Here is a 20531-nt window from a genome sequence, read left to right as displayed (position 1 = left end):
AGTAGTAGTAGTAGTAGTAGTAACAACAGTATTACTTGTTTGGCAATTCTCAAAACCCATTTCTACTGCTTTGCTTTTGGACGGCGTACAGAAGCGCTCATCTGCCCAAATACTAATTTCCAATCTCCGTCTGTCTGATAGCACCTTTTTTCTTGGAGAGAAAAGCGGGGATTTTAGGCAATCTCCGGGCAAAGTATTAAGGGCACCGGCTTCTGTGCGGCGTCACTGTGTTAATGAGCATGTGCAAAGCATTCGCACATGCCCATTTAGGCAAGGGATTGGGCAGTGTCTTCTCTCGCAGCAGCAAGACCATTGAACCCACGTCGCATCGAAAGAGGGAGGCAGACAGAATCGGTGCGAAAAGAAGAAGGGGGGGGGAGCAGCAGACGGACAGACAGACGTAGCAAGTGGGAGGGAAGTAAGAGAGGGGAATTCGTGGAATTGCCGAGACGTTTCTGATTCTTGGCATTTAAACCGCCGAATCCTCACTATGCGTTGACAAAGAAGAGCAATCGCTTGAAACCAATGAAATACACAAAACTGTATCTCTGCGCTGCTCCGGTCGGAAAACAATGGGAGCCACGTTCGCTTGCGTGCGAATAAGTCCACCTCTCCCAAACAGGCTTCTTCGAGGATTGCTTCAAAGGTGAGACTCGAAAACTTTGCCATGCGTCAGGAATCGGTTGGTAGTTCGCTCTCCCCTTTTCCTTGCTGATCTTCCGACATTGATGGGCAGCAGCTATTTCGCTTGGATGGGACATGCCGGCGGCGCTGACATGGATCTCACCTGAAGGAGGGTCTGGTCGTTTTTTAAAGTAATAACAATTACAGCCATCCTAGTTGCGCGATAGTTTCATTGAAACTGCAACCCCGAGCGAACAAGGAAGCTCCGATTAAAGGATTGGCCACCGGTAATTGACAGTCAGCAGCCGGGATTTCCAGCTAAATTGCCTACACTGTGGGAGGAAAGGGGTTGTGTTATCTTGTTTAATATTAATTCGGTGCGACCCTCCAGATCCCAGTGCCGGAAATGAGCCTGGGAAGATGGGGCGAGAAGGCGCTCTTCTGCCTAGTCGCCCGCTCTGAGCCACCAGCCTCTCGTACAGCTTAATAACTGTCATGAAAAAGCCGGCAAAGAAACTGCCCCTGAACTCCGGCGCAGCCTTAGTGGTGTTGGCGGCGGCGAGGGCTTTGAAACGGCAAATCTCTCCCACTCTCGGGATTGTGGCTGAGGAAGGGGCGAGTCTCTTTCCTGGCCTCGATTAGAGGCGCGGGTGGGGAGGAAAGCCAACCATTCAGTTTTGCAGATGTAGTCAGCCGTAGCCCCAGGGTCTCAGGAGCTCTGTTCTGTGCTTAACTGAGTTAGTCAGCAAGTGTGTCTACCGACAACCCCCCCTTTCTGTATTCCTCCATATCTTTCCTGGGTAAACAATCCTTACCCACCCACTTGGTTTGGCAGAAAGAGCTGCCACCATAAGTGGAGAAAATAAATAGATTTTGCCATCAATAAGATCTTGGCTTCCTCGCTTACCAACAACCCCACCCTCGAGTTTTTATTTTTATTTTTTGTTTTTTTATTTTATTTTTGCTCACGCCCTTTTCCCTTTCGGAATCTCTGTTGTTGTTTAAAGTCAGACAATGGGGCGCCGGGAAACTCCCTTCGGCAGCCTGGAGGGAGGCGAAGAGCTTTAGCACTCACCGCGCAGAAAGGGGGAGTGCGGGTTACCTGCTCGGTCAATTTCAGCCCACAAGGGAAGCTCCCGCCTGCCTGGGCTCCCCAATGGTTTTGCCTGGGCTCTGGGAGAGCTTCAGATTCCGTCGTGCGCACCTCGCCCTCCTGAGCTGCTTCTGCACTAGAATGTTGCGGCAGGTTTTGCACAGAGGGCTGAGAACGTCTTTCGCCAGACTCGGCCACTTCGTTGCCAGCCACCCGGTCTTCTTTGCCTCTGCGCCCGTGCTCATCTCCATCTTGCTGGGGGCCAGTTTCAGCAAGTACCAGATCGAGGAGAGCGTGGAACACCTGCTGGCCCCCAAACACAGCCTGGCCAAGATCGAGAGGAACCTAGTCAATAGCCTCTTCCCGGTGAACCGGTCCAAGCACCGGCTGTATTCCGATCTGCAGACCCCAGGGAGATACGGCAGAGTCATCATCACATCCTTTGTCAAGGCGAACATGCTGGACCAACATCATACGGATCTGATCTTAAAGGTAAGGACCAGCTGTTCCTGATGAGTCACCTCTTTCTTCTCCACCCCTGCTGAAATCCTTTCTTTGCCTTCCTGCATGGATCCTTAAAAAGGTGTAGAGGTAACTGTCAATGGAATATCAGTCATGTAGCTCTGATCTGCAGTTCATAGTTCTGCAACAGTTGGGTTAACTATGGGTTGCAGAGGAAAATACCTGTACAGATTCCTTCTCCTTTTCAGAGGTGATAAAGAGGGAGAGAGGAAGATTTTGTGAATGAAAGAATGGCACTTTTCTCTCTCTCTCTGCCTTTTGACCCTCTCCTACAAGCTGAGTTAGTGACAACCACTTTTGCTAATTTGGAGTGCAACCTAAACTTCAACATTGATGGGTAACACTTGTAGGTTACTCTTAACTTACTCAAGATGATTCTTTGATTACAATGGATATACAAGTTAATTGAAAATTAAATAAAGGAGCTGTTTTATTTCCAAAAGATTTCTTTCATAGCATCCACATCATTTTGAAAACTGCTACATGCTACTTTTACATATACAAAATTTGAAATCAGAAGAAATTATTGTTTATATGTAGTTTCTTTGTGTAGTTATTTACTGTGTAATGTAATGCAAGAAATTTTACTGAATTGTTCCTGAACTGTAGGTCCTGCCTATTGCAATATTTTTGTCAATATTGTCTATTGTTTTACAACTGTAGCATACTTCTCAGTACAGGTTTGAGATAAAAACATGAAAAAATGCATGGATGGAATGGAGATCAAGTGAATGAAAAGAAAGGAGAATGCATGGAGATCAAGTTGATGAAAAGAAAGGAAGTTTAGATAGATGGATGGATGGAGAGAGGAGAGAGATGGCTTTGAGCATCCACATTTACTTTTTAGCATTAAACAATGTTTTGATAAGCTTTGATGACGTACTGCAAAGTAATAACAATCATTGGACCTTTAGTATCTCTTGCAATGAGAAAATACATATTCATAGAGTCCTGCCAGTTCCACTAAAAAAACTTACAATGGAATCCATGATATCAGCCTTTACAGATTTTGTGTGTGTGTGTGTGTGTGTGTGTGTGTTTTGTATTTGTGCTGAGAAATAAAGGGAGACTAGTATAGATCTATTTCAAGCTATTTAGCTCTCATCAGCTAGCCATACCCTTACTGGGATTAGAACCTGTGGGTATGGTTAGCTGATGAGAGCTAAATAGCTTGAAATAGATCTATACTAGTCTCCCTTTATTTATTTATCAGCACAAATACAACACAAATGTAACAAAGGCAACAGTAAAAAATAATGGGTTTCTGTTTGGATGGTCTCTTGTGACAAGCTGATAGACAGAGAATGGAAGCAGTAGACTTCCTCCCATATTTGGGCATACCAGGGGTTTTGACACTAATTACATACATACATACATACATACATACATACATACATACACACACACACACACACACACACACACACATACACATACATACATACATACATACATACATACATACATAAAAATTGTCAACTAGGAAAAGCCTCAGAAATATCAGTGCTTATATTTACTCTGAAATACGCTGCAAACCAATGTCTAGTGACATTTTTTTTCTTGTATGCTATCTCTAGAATCTCAATTACAATTATAGCGATAAATAACTATCTTTTCTCAAATAAACAAAATTGTAATAAAATCATTAATTATTGAAAAGAAAATTGATTAGTTGAAAATTGCATCATATTCAACATAATCCAAAACTGTTGTTGTTAAATTAATAATAGTCAACTATGCACCATTATTATTTCAATACCATCAGCTCTTGAAATCATTGAAGTCATCAGGCACATTAAATGTTACCTCTTGTTCTGTAGGCTTAATTATCTAAAAGCTTGGTTTAATTGGTTTAATAAATTAGTGCCATGTTCTATCAAATGTATGGCCTAAGTCTGAAAGATGCTGTAGGTTGGACTTAAGCAAGTAGAGACAGATAGGTTGCAGCAAAATGATGCTGAATTATGCAAAGAACATAGCAAAGAAAGATATGAACAAATTATCATAACTAATGCTATTGGTTGGAGAGTAAACCACATGGAACAATGTAGAATTTACATGCAAATAACATCCATAGGATTCTGCTACACTTGTGAAAAGAGGTTCCTTTAGGTAAGATGGTCCAAATAGAAATTTATTTATAATATTATTAAGATTAAATATAGCTGTCCATTCTCTATTTAATATATTTATCTCAGAGATGGCTTCCGCCTACTACCCACCACTACAGGCGTACCGGTGCCTGAAATTTGCCGTACTTTTGCATATCTGTTCCATGGCGGCATGGCCACACCCTCATACCGGTATGCTCCTCTGCCCTGCCCCCATTTGCAAGGTGCTTCTCAAAGAGAAGGAAGTGAGTGTGGGGCTTCTTCAGAGGAGCCGAGCCAAGAGCAGTGTTGAAGCCCTCTTTGAAGCAATTGGAAAAGGTATGTGTGGGTCGGAGGGGGGGGGAAGGAATTCAAACTTCATCCTCCTGATGTGGTGCTGGGCTTTGGGCAAAGGCTGGAGGGAAGGGCCCTGGCTCGCTTATGCTCTTTCCCTCTCTCCCTCCCTCCCCTGTGTAGTTTGAGGCAGCCTGCAGTCAGTGAGCTGGGTGCGCGCACACACAGAATTTGGATTGGACATCTCTCCCAATGGCTTGAAAACAGCTCCTCTGCCATCCCCCCCACACCATTCCCCTGCTGCCTTCCCCAAACACTTCCCCCATTGCAAATGCAGCATGCTGTCCAGGTGGGAAATGCCTGGAATGCAATAAAGCCCACCCACTCACCTCCTGCTGGCAGTCTGGGGTGAGAGGAGAGTCAGAGAAACCAGAAGGGAGCTGATTGGAGCCTTCTGAAAGATCGGGGCTGGGGTGTGTGCTGCCTCCTCCTGTGGTCTCCTCAGTGCTCGCTCGTGCTCTCCCTCCCCAAGTGTAGTTTGATTGCAGGTGGAGCCACGTTGCCTTTTCAAACCTGTAGTCAGTGAAGGTGGGCTGGATTTTCACATAGCTTTATCCAGCTATAAAGTGGTGGGGAGAAATGGATGGGGGCCTGGGGAAGAGGTCATTCCCCCTCCCCTGACAGCTGGTTAAAGAGAGGCAACAATCAAACTAGACTGGGGCCTGCAATCAAACTAGACTGGGGAGGGAGAGCCCTGTTCTTTCGGAAAGCTCCAATTGGCTCCCCTCCAGCTTTTCTGCCTCTCCTCTCACCCCAGCCTGCCAGCAGGAGGTGAGTGGGTGAGCTTTATTATGTTCCAGACATTTCCCACCCAGACAGCATGCTGCATTTACAATGGGGAAGGTTTGAGGAAGGCAGCAGGGGAATGGGGGGAGGGATGGCAGAGGAGCTACTTTCAAGTAGTGTGTGTGTGCTCGCGTGCGTGCGTGCGTTTGAAAGAGTGAGAGAAGGAAGGTGGCAGGAGAGATAATCCAATCCAACTTCTGTGTGTGTGTGTTTGTATTTGAGAGGGGGGAGGGAGGAAGGAGGGGAAGGGAGAAGAAAAAGAAAAAAAGGAAAATTCTTTCACAAAGGAGAAAAACAAATGCTGTTGCTTTAAATCAGAACTGAGCATGCCTGGCTGTGGAGTTCTGGGAGTTAAAGTCCTCAAGTCCTAATGCTTATACCTTTAAATTGACAGCTGCAGGGAACAACAAATTTGTTATATGGTTATGTGTTATATGGTTTTATGCTTCTGAAGTTTTGGGGTTTATACAATATGGGCTTTGTGTTTCTAAAAGTGTTTGGATGATTCCCTGCTTGTGAATGGAGCCAAACTTTCTCTAGGGTCATTATCTCATTATCTCTATCTGACAGGAATGTGGAATGAGCCTCAGGCAGGTTTCTTTGTTAGCAGAAAGAAAGAAAAACAGCACAGCAATTTAGGACTAGAAGGCTACTAGGGGGTCATCTAGTCCAACCCCCTGCTGCAGCAGGAAAGCTTACATTGTCTGGATTATTTTGGTGCCTCTAAAAGAGAGGAAAATTACCAGAAAGGAGAAGGGGTTTATTAGGATAAGGCTGCCATACAAAGGAAGGCAGAGATAGTCCTTGACTTATCACTACAATTGAGCCCAAAATTTTGGTTGCTAAGCAGGAGCATTGTTAAGTGAGCTTCAGCACAATTTACCCAATCATGACATCTCCTGGTGAGTGATATCAAGTTGGCTACTCCCACCTGGTCACATGACTGCCAAGCGACACCAACCCAGTCACATGATTGCCAAGCCACTCCCACCCGGTCACATGACTGCCAAGCCACTCCCGCCTGGTCACATGACCACCAAGCCACGCCCACAAAACAGGCCAAACCTACAGAATAGGTTCTAAAAAAATTGAAACCCACCACTAATTTATATTTAATATATATTCCAATAATCAGCCATTTAGTTTACCAAAACCTGAAGTTACTAATGTCTTGCTTCCCCACCCCCAGTATTTTAAATTTTAAAAGGAAAAATTCATCTCCCCACTTTTTAGATGTCAAGCCATTGTGTTTTTATCTGATTGACAAATTGCGCTATTGGTCCAAAAGTTTTGATTCAGGTCAGTTTCCTGTTGATGGATGTTGATCTTGGGAAGTAAGAAAGAACTATTTTTGAAGTAATGAATCTGACTTGGCAGAGAAGTGAAAATGCATGGGAACAGCAGCTAAACTGTATCAGTCATTGAAAGAAAGCTCTTCCAGATCAAGGTAGTTCTGCTGCTTATCCTCCAGTGTTAAATAAAAGACCATGAAATCATGTGTAGGACTATCATGAGCAATTCTGGAATGCTGACTGTTATTTCTGACTTCATTTTAAATATTTCTAAGTATTTATTGCTAATTGTTTGAAGATGCAGGAGTGAAGAAATTCTTCTGCATTTATTTTGGTTTTGGGCCTAAGTTAATGTAATTACTTTTTAAAATCTTCATACGACAATATAATATTGAGATACATTTTACACCTTTGCTTGCAAATATTTGGGGGTAACTTCTTGGCAGCTGATTCTATTTTTTGTTAGGCAAAATGCTAAAAAAAAGCATCAATTTTGTGGCAAATCTATCAAGTTACCATTTCTCCTGACAGGGTTGTTCTAATAGTTACAACAATTGGGGTTTTTTTAATGAACAATCATATTTCTTATTACAGATGGTCCTTGACTTATGACTGTTTAACAACTTTTTAAAGTTTCAGAAAAAGTGGCTTATGACCCTTCCTCAAAATTAACCCCCCTCAAAGACATGTGATTGTAATTCAGGCATTTTGCAACCAATTCACATTTACAGTGGTTGCAGCATCTTGCAGTTGTGATTGTGATTTACAACCTTTGGACAAGCAAAGTTGATTGGAGAAAACAGAGTCACTAAATGACTGCTTGATTCACTTAATAACCACAGTAAAAATGGTTGTAAAATCATTTCCAGTCACATAAATTTCATTCCCAATTGTGAACATAAGTCAGGGACTATCTGTATGCATACTTACTCAGAGGTCTCATTGTGTTAAGTAGAATTTACATCTTACTTATTAATTAGTGTATGCTTAGTACAATAATATATTTATTTAAAAAATGGAATCTCAACATAATTTCTGAGCAGTAGCTTCACAGTAGAACCAAACTGTTAGAATTCACTATTGTGTGACCAGAAAACTTTTTGCTGCTGCTGCTGTTTGAAGCAACTATTGTATGGTCAGTAAGGGTGAGATGGTAATTTTATTTATTTCTTGTTTGAAATTCATTTTAGGGTATTAGCATCTTCTTTTCTATAATCTAGCTTGGACAACAAAGGGAGCATAATTGCCACAAACATATAAGAGAGATAATTTGATAATTTGACTTTGAAAGTAATCACCTTGTGTAACGTCTGCCTGCCTGCCTGCTTGCCTGTCCGTCCATATCTATCTATCTATCTATCTATCTATCTATCTATCTATCTATCTATCTATCATCTATCTATCTATCTATCTATCTATCTATCTATCTATCTGTTTTATAATGCTTACTTTAGATTTGCTTCATAGTACCCTACTTGGAATTCTTTTTATTTTTCTGAAAAACAATTTGCATTTTTGATCAGCTATATCTGATATAAGAGGTTTGAAGGGGAGCAATTGACTTAGATGCTTTTTATTTTGTTTTCCTGTGGATCTAAAAGCAAACAAGTATTTTCTCTCATTTCTTCTTTTAAAGAAACCTAGATCAGGCTTCAGATATGTTGACTGTCAATTCCCATAACTGACCTTCTAACATTAACAAGAGTCGCCTGCCACTAGGATCCCTCTGTTTGATTAGAAATCTTTATCAAATGATGAAAGTAAACATATTGTCTGTGGTCAGATTATTAAATCTGCTCACTTGATTATGCCAATTTTGGATCTTCTGTCAAAGGTTAAAACCAAAATTAAAACAACAGCCCAATTATTATGGCAAGACTGAGCAGTTTAGTATCAAATATAGGCTGAATTCTTTATACCGTATATACTCGAGTATAGGCCGACCCGAATATAAGCCGAGGCACCTAATTTTACCACAAAAACTGGAAAAGTTATTGACTCGAGTATAAGCCTAGGGTGGGAAATGCAGCAGCTACCGGTAAATTTCAAAAATAAAAATAGATACCAATAATGTTTTTGAATATTTATTTCAAAGAAAAACAGTAAACTAGCGGTGTATTCAATGAAATACTTCACTCACCTCATGATGCTGATGTCCCGCTGTGATGATGATGTCCCGTGCAGCCGCGGGAGCGATGTCCCGCCTCCTATGACACACGGCACAGTGATTCCTATCATTGGATCACTGTACCAGAGGAGGTGGACATCGCTATGTGGCTGCTTGCCATAACAAGGAGGAGGTGGGACATTGTTGCAGAGCGGCAGGAGGGGGAGGAAGGGGAATCGTAAGACAGCCCTGCATTACATTAGAACGTGAGGAGGGGGGATGGTGCGGTACGCGCTGCGCGGCAAACTGACACAGAGGGAGGGGAAACTCACAGGGGCACTGGGCCATTCACGAGTGTCACCCAGCGGCATGGCCCCGCCCCTTTTTCTCTTCCATTTCGGGCAAATTTTTCACTGACTCGAGTATAAGCCGAGGCGGTTTTTTCAGCCCAAAAAGTGGGCTGAAAAACTAGGCTTATACTCGAGTATATACAGTAACCTATGACAGTAAATTCATTTTTTAAAGCATTGTTTTGTTTTCCTTTGCTTATTTACACACTTTTGTATTACTACCAAGATATTCAATCTAAATTTTCAGCCTATAATTCTCAGAATACTACCCTGAGATCTGCAGGTTCTGGTGTTCATAGATATTTTGCTGCTCGGGAGACAAGAGCTGTATTCCACTTAAATCAAGGTGGACAGGGATCAAGTCAGTGAAGTTATTTTGGCACAACAACAGATAATTCCACAAGCACCTCTGGCAGTAAAAGTAAATCAATTGTTTTTGTCATTTCAAGCTATTTGTCTAAGATGATTGATTCCATTAACCAACAACTATGGTTCATCTTTTCTTCCTCGGAATAAGCTTTTTATAATTCATCTTTAATACAAGGATTTGTTCATATTCCTATTTATCACATATTTACTAGAACTGGGTCCCAATTTACTTGCTAAAGGCCAGAAATTTTAAGGAAAACAACTTGACAATATTTACTGTAGTTTACTTCCTGTGTTTTTGGCAACATATACATGTTTCAGTTTCAAAAATATAGATATACAGAGTTATTAACCACCTGAATTTAAACACTTTTAGCAAAAAAAGACCCATTTTTTATGAATTCAAGTGGTTCTGGGTAACAGCCTTTGCTAGCATATAAATTCACAATGTTCACAACTTCTGGAGGCAAATTGTTCCACTGTTTAATTGTTCTAACTGTCAGGAAATTTCTCCTTATTTCTATGTTGCTTCTCTCCTTGATTAGTTTCCACCCATTGCTTCTTGTCCTGCCCTCAGGTGCTTTGGAGAACAGCTTGAATCCCTATTCTTTGTGGCAGCCCCTGAGATATTGGAACACTGCTATCATGTCTCCCTTAGTCCTTCTTTTCATTAAACTACACATACCCAGTTCCTGCAACCGTTCTTCATATGTTTTAGCCCCCAGTCCCCTAATCATCTTTGTTGCTCTTCTCTGCACTCTTTCTAGAGTCTTCACATCTTTTTTACATTGTGGCGACCAAAACTGAATGCAGTATTCCAAGTGTGGTCTTACCAAGGCATTATACAGTGGTATTAACACTTCACATGATCTTGATTCTATCCCTGTTTATGTAGCCTACAACTGTGTTGGCTTTTTTGACAGCTGCTGCACACTGCTGGCTCATATTTAAATGGTTGTCCACTAGGATTCCAAGATCCCACTCACAGTAACTACTATTGAGCAAGGTACCATCTATATTGTAGCTGTGTATTTTCTTTTTCTTGCCTAAATGCAGAACCTTACTTTTTCACCATTAAATTTCATTTTGTTGGATAGTGCCCAATGTTCACATTTGTCAAGATCCTTCTGTATCTTAAGACTATCTTCTGTAGTGTTGGCTATTCTTGCCAGCTTGGTGTCATCTGCAAATTTGATGAGTTCCCCATTCATCCCCTCATCCAAATCATTGATGAAGATGTTGAAGAGTATAAGGCCTAAAACAGAGCCATGGGGTACCCCACTGCATACTTCCCTCCATGTAGATGCAGTTCCATTGAGGACATTGAGTGCGGTTGGTCAGCCAGTTAGGTGGTGGTGATGCTGTCTACCCCACATTTTTCTATTTTATCTAGTAGTAGGTTATGGTCTACTTTATCAAATGCCTTACTGAAGTCCAAGTAAATTATATTGACAGCTTTCCTCTGGTCCACTAATTTTGTCACTTTGTGGCTTTTGGTTATTACTTTGTTTGCATCAGCGAACACCTAGAAGCAAGCAAACTAATAACCAAAGGCGTTGCAATATGGGTTTAAATATATGATGCAAATCTTTTTTCACACTTAATTGGCATGAATAAATTGCACTTCACCCAGGGAGACTTCACAATATAAAACACATTTCTTGAAATATTAGGTAGACCAGTGGTCCCCAACCTTTTTATCGCCGCGGACCAGTCAGCCTTTGATAATTTTACCGTGGCCCGCTGAGCGCGCGCAGGGGTGGGGGTGGGGGTGTTGTTTGCGACGACACATTGATTGTTTATATATCACGTCCGTACCAGCGCGGGGCTCTCTTCCCTGGAGCCTTTGCGCACGGCCCAGGAGCTTTTGCGCACGGCCCAAGAGCCTTTGCGCTGCAGCGATCATGGCCCCCGGCCGCTGCAGCGATCATGGCCCCCGGCCGCTGCGCGGCCCGGTGCCAGGTACTCCACGGCCCGGCACCGGTCCGCGGACCGGGGGTTGGGGACCACTGAGGTAGACAATGAACCTTTGCTGAAATTAAAATTCTTAAAAAATGTATTGGGAATTGTACACCCTCTTCCTTTTCATTATTATTAGCATTAGTACTAAAATTTCAGTCCTGTTGTTCCTGAAGCTGGATCGTGGACATCATTTATAAAACTGATTAACAAAAATAATTTTCTGATTGTTCACAGGAACTTTTTTAAATGGTCAATATAAAACATGCAAGAGAATAAAATGGTACAATAGATACATTAAAATACTAATTTCATTTTAACAATTTAAATCATGTAAAGAAAATGTTAAAATCTTCATCAGATATGAAAAACCTTCTAAATTGTGCTTCAGGCACTCCGCAATTGGATTCCAAATACTAAAATTTTTCTGTTTAGTAGCCATTCACCTTTACTGAATTAATGGAAACAACCATAGAATGATTTGTGGATCTTACGATTTGGATAAAAATTTGGATAAATTTGGACCTTAAGATTTGGTAAATGTCTGTAGGAAGTGATAACCCTCAGATAACCTGGTATTACATTTTTGTGAGTTAGGTGGCCATGTAAATATGTTACATAAATAAAATAATTCAGATAAGAATAGAAATTGGTGACCAGCAGATGCAGCTGCAGTCATGAAGGACTTTGGGAGTTGTAGTTTTATCAACATCTCAGTGACAAGTTCCTCATCCTCTTAAGGTATAAAACAATTTTTTTTGTGACCAGGAATGTACTTTTTCTTATATATTTACTAGCTACTATGTTTTCCCCAAAATAAGACCGGGTCTTATATTTTCTGGGGCTGCAAAATAAGCACTAGGGCTTATTTGGGGAAGTTATTTTTTATGTACAACAGGCAGTGAGTTTGGGGACTGACAAGAGGGGGAGTGCTGTTACTGCCAGCCCTGCCCTCTCTGTCCCACTGTCTGCTTGCAGCAGCCACAATGCACCAAACTCTCAACTTGCCCCAGCCTCCACCCGCCCTGCCTGCTGGCCATGCTGCTGCTGGGACACCTCTCAGGCACGATAGGCACTGTACTGGCCATGTAGCAGTTACCTGTGCTGCTGCTGTTCTCATGGGGCCTCTTTGCCCTCCCGGCCATGCTGCTCTCAGCTGCCTACTGGGCTGCTCCTGCCTGGCACGGAGTGAGTGGCCCAGATCTACAACTTTTGGAGAAAAAGTCTAGCCTGTACCACCCAACCATCTGTGTGTGTGTGTGTGTGTGCACGCGCAAGCGCGCATACGTGCATGTGTGTGCGCCCGTGCACGGGTGCAACTGGCATCAGAAAAGAAGCTCCAAGTGTCCACCTCACCAGCTTCTTCCTTTAAGTGGTAGTGCCACCCAGTGCAGGAGTTGGCGAAAAAGCTCTGCCTTTGGCACACTCACACCAACATGCTCTTCGGCATCTACCTACTGCCACCACCTCGCCTTTCACCTGGCCCGGCCCACCGTTGGAGTTGAAGATTCGATTGCACGCCGCAAGGGAGCCTCCACCCCTAGCATCTGCAAAAGTGGAGACAGAGCAGCTGGAGGAGATAGGGGAAGGGGGAAAGAAGGGAAGGGAAAAGCGTGGATTTTCCTTGGCACAAAGCTTCAGAATAAACACAGCATAGAAGAGCGGCCATGCATGTTGGCCAGTAGAGCACCTGCCATGGCTGAGAAGTATCCCAGCAGCAGCAGGTGCAGCAATCCCAGCAGCCAGGCCTTATGACCAGTGATGGCAGCAGCTTCTGAAATTGATCTGGGGAAGAACGGATGGCTTCTCCCCTTTCAGCCTCTTCTGCAGTTGCCAAAAGAGACAAGTGGCAATTGCTTGGGGAGAAAAGAAAGGTATGGGGAGTGAAGAAATCTTCCTCCCTGCACAGGCACCTCATGATGTGAGCAACATCAGATGGCCACATCCACTACTGATGATGCTCTTAACTAGGGCTTATTTTGGGGGTAGGGCTTATATTGTGAGTAACATGAAAAATCAGGCTAGGTCTTATTTTCTGGGTAGGTCTTTCCGGGAAAACTGGTATTATGGCTATTAGGATGTCAGCAAACATGACAATATCATTGTGCCAACATAAGATTTTTTTGCCTTTTCTCCTTGTCTTTTGAAGTGGTGGTTGTTTTATTTGTTTCCCCCACTGAAAATTGTTGAATGCAGATGGTCCCAGGTCCAATCTTCAGTATCTTTGGACTTAGAAAAGTGATTGAAACTCAAGAAACTCAACTATATTGTGCTTAGTGACCAATAATATGACATAATGTAAAGCTCCAGGCAATGTAATTAATGACAATGATCGATGAGGATAATGGATGTTTGATTTTGTAACTAGACAATTGGAAAGTAGTAGATTGGAGAGTACTAACCAATATAGCAAAACACTCCAAAATTATAGGATTATAAATGACTAGAACCATTTTTGTTGTTGTTGTGAAGTCATGTCCAACCCATCGCAACCCCATGGACAATGTTCGTCCAAGCCTTCCTGTCCTCTACCATCCTCTGGAGTCCATTTAAGCTCACGCCTACTCCTTCAGTGACTCCATCCAGCCACCTCATTCTCTGTCGTCCCATTCTTCTTTTGCCTTAAATCTTTCCTAGCATTAGGCTCTTCTCTAGTGTGTCCTTCCTTCCCATTAGGTGGCCAAAATATTTGAGTTTCACCTTCAGGATCTGGCCTTCTAAAGAGCAGTCAGGATTGATCTTCTCTAGGACTGATCGGTTTGATCACCTTGCAGTCCAAGGACTCACAGAAGTCTTCTCCAGCACCATAGTTCAAAGGCCTCAATTCTTTGGTGCTCAGCCTTCCTTATGATCCAACTTTCACAGCCATACATCGCAATTGGGAAAACCATAGCCTTGACTATACACACTTTTGTTGGCAGGGTGATATCTCTGCTTTTTAGTATGTTATCTAAATTTGTCATAGCTTTCCTCCCCAGGAACAAGCATCTTTTAATTTCTTGCTGCAGTCCCCATCTGCAATGATCTTGGAGCCCAGAAAAATAAAATCTGTCACTACCTTCATTTCTTCCCCATCTATTTGCCAGGAATTGAGAAGACCAGATGCCATCATCTTAGTTTTCTTAATGTTGAGTTTCAAGCCAACTTTTGCACTCTCCTTCTTCACCGGCATCAAGAGACTGTTTAGTTTCTCTTCATTTTCTGCCATTAGAGTGGTATCATCTATATATCTGAGGCTGTTGATATTTCTCCCGACAATCTTAATTCCAACTTTTGATTCATCTAGCCCTGCCTTTTTCATAATGTGCTCTGCATATAAGTTAAATAGGCAGGGTGACAGAATACAGCCTTGATGTACTCCTTTCCCAATTTTGAACCAATCAGTGGTTCCATGTTCAGTTCTCACTGTTGCTTCTTAACCCACATATAGGCTTCTAAAGAGACAAATAAGATGGTCTGGTACTCCCATCTGTTTAAGAACTTGCCACAATTTGTTGTGATCCACACAATTAAAGGCTTTAGCATAGTCAATGAAGCAGAAGTAGATGTTTAGCTTTCTCCATGATCCAGCATATGTTATCAATTTGATCTCTAGTTTCTTAGCCTCTTTGTAATTAGAATAGAATGGAATAACAGAGTTGGAAGGGACCTTGGGGAGTTCCTCTAGTCTAATCCCCTGCCTAGGCAAGAAACCCTACACCACTTCAGACAAATGGTTATCCAACATCATCTTAAAAATTCTGCCTGTACTTCTGGTAGTTCTCAATCCATATACTGGAGCCTAGCATGTAGGATTTTGAGCACAACTTTACTAGCATGTGAAATGAGTGCAATGGTCTGGTAGTTTGAACATTCTTTGGCATTGCCTTTCTTTGGAATTGGAATGTAAACTGACCTTTTCCAACCCTGTGACCACCATTGTAGTGTAACCATTACATTAAAAATGTAACCATTTTTTACATTGTGCTATAAAAGAACTATAAAAACCATCAAGCCCTGCATATCTATATTTATAAATATACAGTATTTATAGTTAATGTATTGGAACATTTAATATATACTGTAGAGTGTGCCACATTTGACAAGGGTCAACATGAAAGAGTATTGACAAACCTAAATGAATTTTGTGCATCGTCACAAGCCTAGGCTGTCACATTTAGGTAATACCATCATTATTGCTAACTAATAGCTATGCATTTTCAAATATTCGCAACATACTCTCTGTTTATCCACACTTTTAAACATTTAAAGTAAATATTTAGTTGGTGGTGCATGTAACAGGAGCAAATGTGGCCATCCAAAAATTGGGCAGTAATATCCACATATTCAGAACAGTACAGCTGGGTGTACCTTTCTAGTTTTAGTTTTGAAAGAGAGGATTAAAAACACTGTAAACCTTTAAGGGTCCAAGATACAGGGATGTAGAAGTAAAGTTAACAGATAAAAAGGAAGGAAAATGCACCTTTAATTTTCCACTTTCCAAATATACATTCACTCCACTAAAGCTGAAAATGTTCAGATTATGGACTACCAGTCATTAACCCTTTTACTCTACTTATCATAGAATGAAAAAGCCTCAGAAAGTAGCAGTGCAAAACAATAAGTCCTTTTCATCTTTTTTTTACTAAGATTTTTTTTTTCTACACCACACAAGTAAGTACATAGCTGAATAAAATACTATGCTTAATTTCCAGATTGTCTGTAATCTTGCAGTGAATTATTTGGTTGTGGCAATGGGGTGGATTTTTTTATTGCAGTTACTAGATAGCCATGCAGAATCTGATTTGTGCAATGTCACTATTACAATAATCAGTTACTTTGTTGAAGTGTAACACACTCCCTCTAAAATTGAAGCAATCTATCTATGATATATTCTCATCTTATTGGTCACTTTTTGCAGGTGTTCACAAACCACCAGGGCAGAATCTGAAAAATGGATTTGTTTTGAAACCACCTCTTAAATTTTGCTTCTGGGATTTGTGTCATTGACATTTGCAAAAGTTTCCCCTTCAAAGCCCTCAGGAGATGATTTTTCAGTTTAATGAGAGAACTTAAATTCTTCTGGTAACAATTTTCATGTAATAACATGGCTCCAGGGGACTCTGGCTTTGTGAAAAAAAATGTTCCATCATGAGAGTTTTTAACCCTGCCTACATTGAGCATCCTCTTTAGTTCTTCTAAGTACAGGTTGCTCTTTGTCCTTGGCTTAAAAGTCAGTCTGTAAACAACTAGAGGGCAAAATTTATAGTTCCACATGGCTGTCACAAGTGTCAGATTGTCATATCGGCAATGTTTTTCTATTCTTGTCAGATTACTCACTCTGCTGGAACAAAATAAATCCAATACCCCTAATTTTATATGGTGATCTATTTATTGCCACATGTCTAATGACACATCATAATTTAGAGTAACAATGTACCATATTTCCCTGTGAAATGTTTTTCCCTGCAAAATGTTGCACAAAGGACCTCAAAGCAAAACAAAAATGAACATATTTAAATCTCAAGTGCAGGTAGACTAAAAGAATGAGGTCTGACAAGCTTTTTTAAATACAGAAAATATTGCCCATTCTACACTATTACTGAAATTACCATAGAATAGGTCTATATTCATCATTTATAGCAGCATTAATCATAATTGAGTCTTAACCCCAGAGTTCTTAATTCTGTACTTTAAACATGGGAAATAGGATATAGATTTAACTGTGGAATTAGTCTAGGACTGCAAGATTTGTGCTTCCTGTCCTCTGTTAGTTCCCAGATTTTTGGAAAAACTTTAATGGACCTTGTTTCTTATTCTTCATTACTCACTGAACCTTTCGGAGCTGCTCAGTCACTGTCTTGGTGTTTTCAGAAAGAAAGCATAAAAATAAATCTTTAATTTGCTTTTTCATTCTTGCTTCTTTATAGCCAGTTAGATAATAGTAAGATGAACAATACCTTTGATAAGCTGATGTTTGTAAAGTAGATGACGACAAGAGCTATTTACAGCTTCCCACAACTCTGGCAGATACACCTGCACTTTGCCACCTATAAAGTGCTCCTGTTTTGCCTTTTATTAAAATATATAGTTTGTTATTCTGAAATTCCATGGCACAGTTTAATTAAGCTCCCAAACAACACTTAATATTTTTTAAGCCTTAGAGTCCAAAATAAATCCTGGATTTAATCCAGAAGACCTGTAGTAATCTGTTTTGGGGACAAAGATACAGCTTGACATTACCATTGGAAATAAACTTTCTAGAGGAACAAAATTAGCATGTTTAATAGGGGAAGTATTTGTCCCAAAAGCATTACCTTTCCTATTTTAAACTGGTGTTAACTACATGCAGATCTTGCATACTGTTCCTTTGCCCAATCCAGAAGAATTGGTCCAGATAGCTCTTGCCCTCTGTATTTGGCCTTTTCTGTTCTGTGGCTTCAGCCTTCAAAGCAAAGCAAGACCTCATCCTGAAGCCTTTTGGCAGGGCTACTACTTCAATATCTATCGCCCCTCAGGGACATCTTAGTGCTGTTTGCTGTTGTTGATGATTCTAGCTCATCAGTATTTTTCCAACCAATTTCTCTCTCAATTCAGCATCCTTTCAGGTACAAATCCATTCCCAATGTTGCCAACATTCATAATTAACAGTACCAACTGTCAAAGTGACCATTTCTCATTTCAAATTCCTGGCCAGTTATGTTCTTTATAGGCTTCTAATTCCCAGTTCAAATGTTTGATCAATCCAAGTGGTACTTACTCTCTCTAGTAAAATTTGAAGTTTCCTTTGCATTATCGATGAAAACAAGGTAAGGTTGTTATCTCATGAATAGTACAAGTATCAACTGTAAACTTTTATCCCGGTTATTTATACTAATATATGCTTTTTCTCAGGATTTTGCTGCAAGTGCAGAGGGCAGACATTTGATCCTGAGAAGTGACACAGTGTTTTAAGAAGTTGTAGACAGTGTCCTTCTTTTAATTTGAAGTGCTACAGAGCCCAATTATGCACAAATAAATATGCATGTTTTCTTTAGTGCCTGGGACTATACTGGAGTTTCTCTTCAACTTTCCAGTCTTTGCATTAAGAATACCAAAAGAAATTCTTCTGTTAGCAATGTTGATTATTTGCAGATATATCTCTCAAGACTCTACCTTACTGCTAAGCAGAGTGGTGTCTGTGCCAGCCCAAGCAATTTACCACCAGTGAGACCATCATCCATAATGAATGACAGGGTCATTGACAACAGTATTTTCTACATTCTCCGTGCTATTATTTGTTGTATTCTACTGCTCGAGTCTAGTGTGGTTTCAGGGTGTCTCAAGAAATCTCATACAATATGGTTATAGACCTAGAAAGTAAGTTTCTATTGTAGGAAGTTACCACCCATCCACCCATCTCCTAGAAGAATGAAATATTCTAGGAAATATTGAAAAGGCAGAATATTATATGGCATCTGGGGAGATTACATCACCCAGCAAGATTCAACCAAGCATGGGACTCAAGACACTACAAGGTCTTGAGGGGGCATGGGAGTCTGACAACCAATCAGAATACATTTCTTACACAGGAACAGAAAGTTCCAAGGTGATTCCTGAGAGAGGGTATAAATCTCTCTCTCCCTTTTTCTTTTGCCCAGGATCTCAAACCATGTGGTCCTGTCCACCATTAAACCATCTTTCCAAGCAGCTTCCATATTTCCACTGTCTTTCTCCCCACTTGGAACTGAACCCAGATGGACAATTTTCCAACAATTTAGTGATCCAGATGGGACTCCAAGCTAACCTAACCAATGGACCTGGCCCGGGTAAGCCTCCCTTGCCGGAAGCAGACCCATTGAGTCTGTGAGTGAGTTTTCCTGGACCTTGGCCATTTGGAACATAGGTCTTAAAGGGGTTTTGAGTTTTGAGCTCAGAGGCTACTTGGAAAGAAGGTGCGTACCACTAAATTTAAAATTTTTAGCCCAAAAAAGCATGGGAAAGGTGTGTATGCCTGTGTGTGTGAGTGAGATGACCCTTCTCCCAATCACAGCTGGATCTTGCTTGCTCTGTGTGTTTTACCAAGAGAGCCTGGAAAGTATAGGGTTTAGGTTAGAGCACAGGACCTTCTGTTAGGGAAATGAGAGAGTGTGTAAAAATGGAATGGAAAATGAATGAAAGTTGAACTTTGGGTAACCAGCTGGGGAGTCAAACAAAGCCCTGTGTTAGAAGGTGCCAGTACTCACTGCATAGGGGTCAGCAGGTCTGAAAACCTGTGGTAGTAAAAGAGGTTCCAGTACTCACTACTTAAAGGGAAAGCGGTGGGTCCTCCTGGACCCATGAGGGGTCTGCAAATTTGCTTGTGTTCCCTTTGAGGGGAGTGTACGTACTCTGCAAAGGAAACCAGAGTCTCCCCCAAATGCTTTTTTTTCTCCAAAACCTGCAAGGCAGAAGTTTTTTTTTCCTTTTTGTACTTGACTGAACCAAAGTGAGCCCCACATCTGAGAGGGAACATGGGAAACAGCAGTTCAAAAGTGACAGTTAGGACTCCCCTAGGAGATCTGCTTGAGGCATGGGACAATCAGCAAATGCCTGTCCTAGCTGGAATGAAAAAAAATGAAGAGCAAGAACGATATGTAAGAAGTGGGCTTTGCTCAGGGACAAAATGAAGCTGGAAAATCAATTTGGCTAAATAAAGGTACTTAAAAGAAAAGGGGAAATGTTGAAGGTTTTAGGGTTTGTTTGTTTGTTTCTCTCTCTTCCATGCAACCATGTGTTATGTTTGTTAAGATTTGTGCTTTCCTAATTTAACTGTGATTTATGGTGGGAATGACCAGTGTGTGTGTGTGTGTAAACCTGAGAGTTGTTTTCCTCTCTTTTTCCTCCTTGTTTTTGTTTGTGTGTTTGTCTAAGTCTTTGTGTGCCCTTGAGGTAATTGCAACTGTTAAACTGATCCCTAGAGACATAGATTTTAAATTGTTAGGAAAAAAAGGTTGAAGCAATGAAAGAGGGGGGAGGGGGAGAGAA

General features: G+C 41.3%; 1 protein-coding gene across 1 annotated transcript in view; it reads left to right on the top strand.

Moving 5' to 3' along the window:
* Positions 1-433: 433 nt before the first annotated feature.
* PTCHD1 (patched domain containing 1) overlaps positions 434-20531 on the top strand; it is a 119956-nt gene continuing 99858 nt past the window's right edge. Inside the window, exon 1 of the mRNA XM_032226160.1 lies at positions 434-2209. Coding sequence (XP_032082051.1) covers positions 1781-2209 — 429 coding nt within the window. The 5' untranslated portion in view covers positions 434-1780. The remainder of the gene's footprint in view (positions 2210-20531) is intronic.

The sequence above is a fragment of the Thamnophis elegans genome, chromosome 11 (assembly GCF_009769535.1).
Source record: "Thamnophis elegans isolate rThaEle1 chromosome 11, rThaEle1.pri, whole genome shotgun sequence".
Taxonomy (NCBI): Eukaryota; Metazoa; Chordata; class Lepidosauria; order Squamata; family Colubridae; genus Thamnophis; species Thamnophis elegans.
This window is presented reverse-complemented; position numbering and strand designations above follow the sequence as displayed.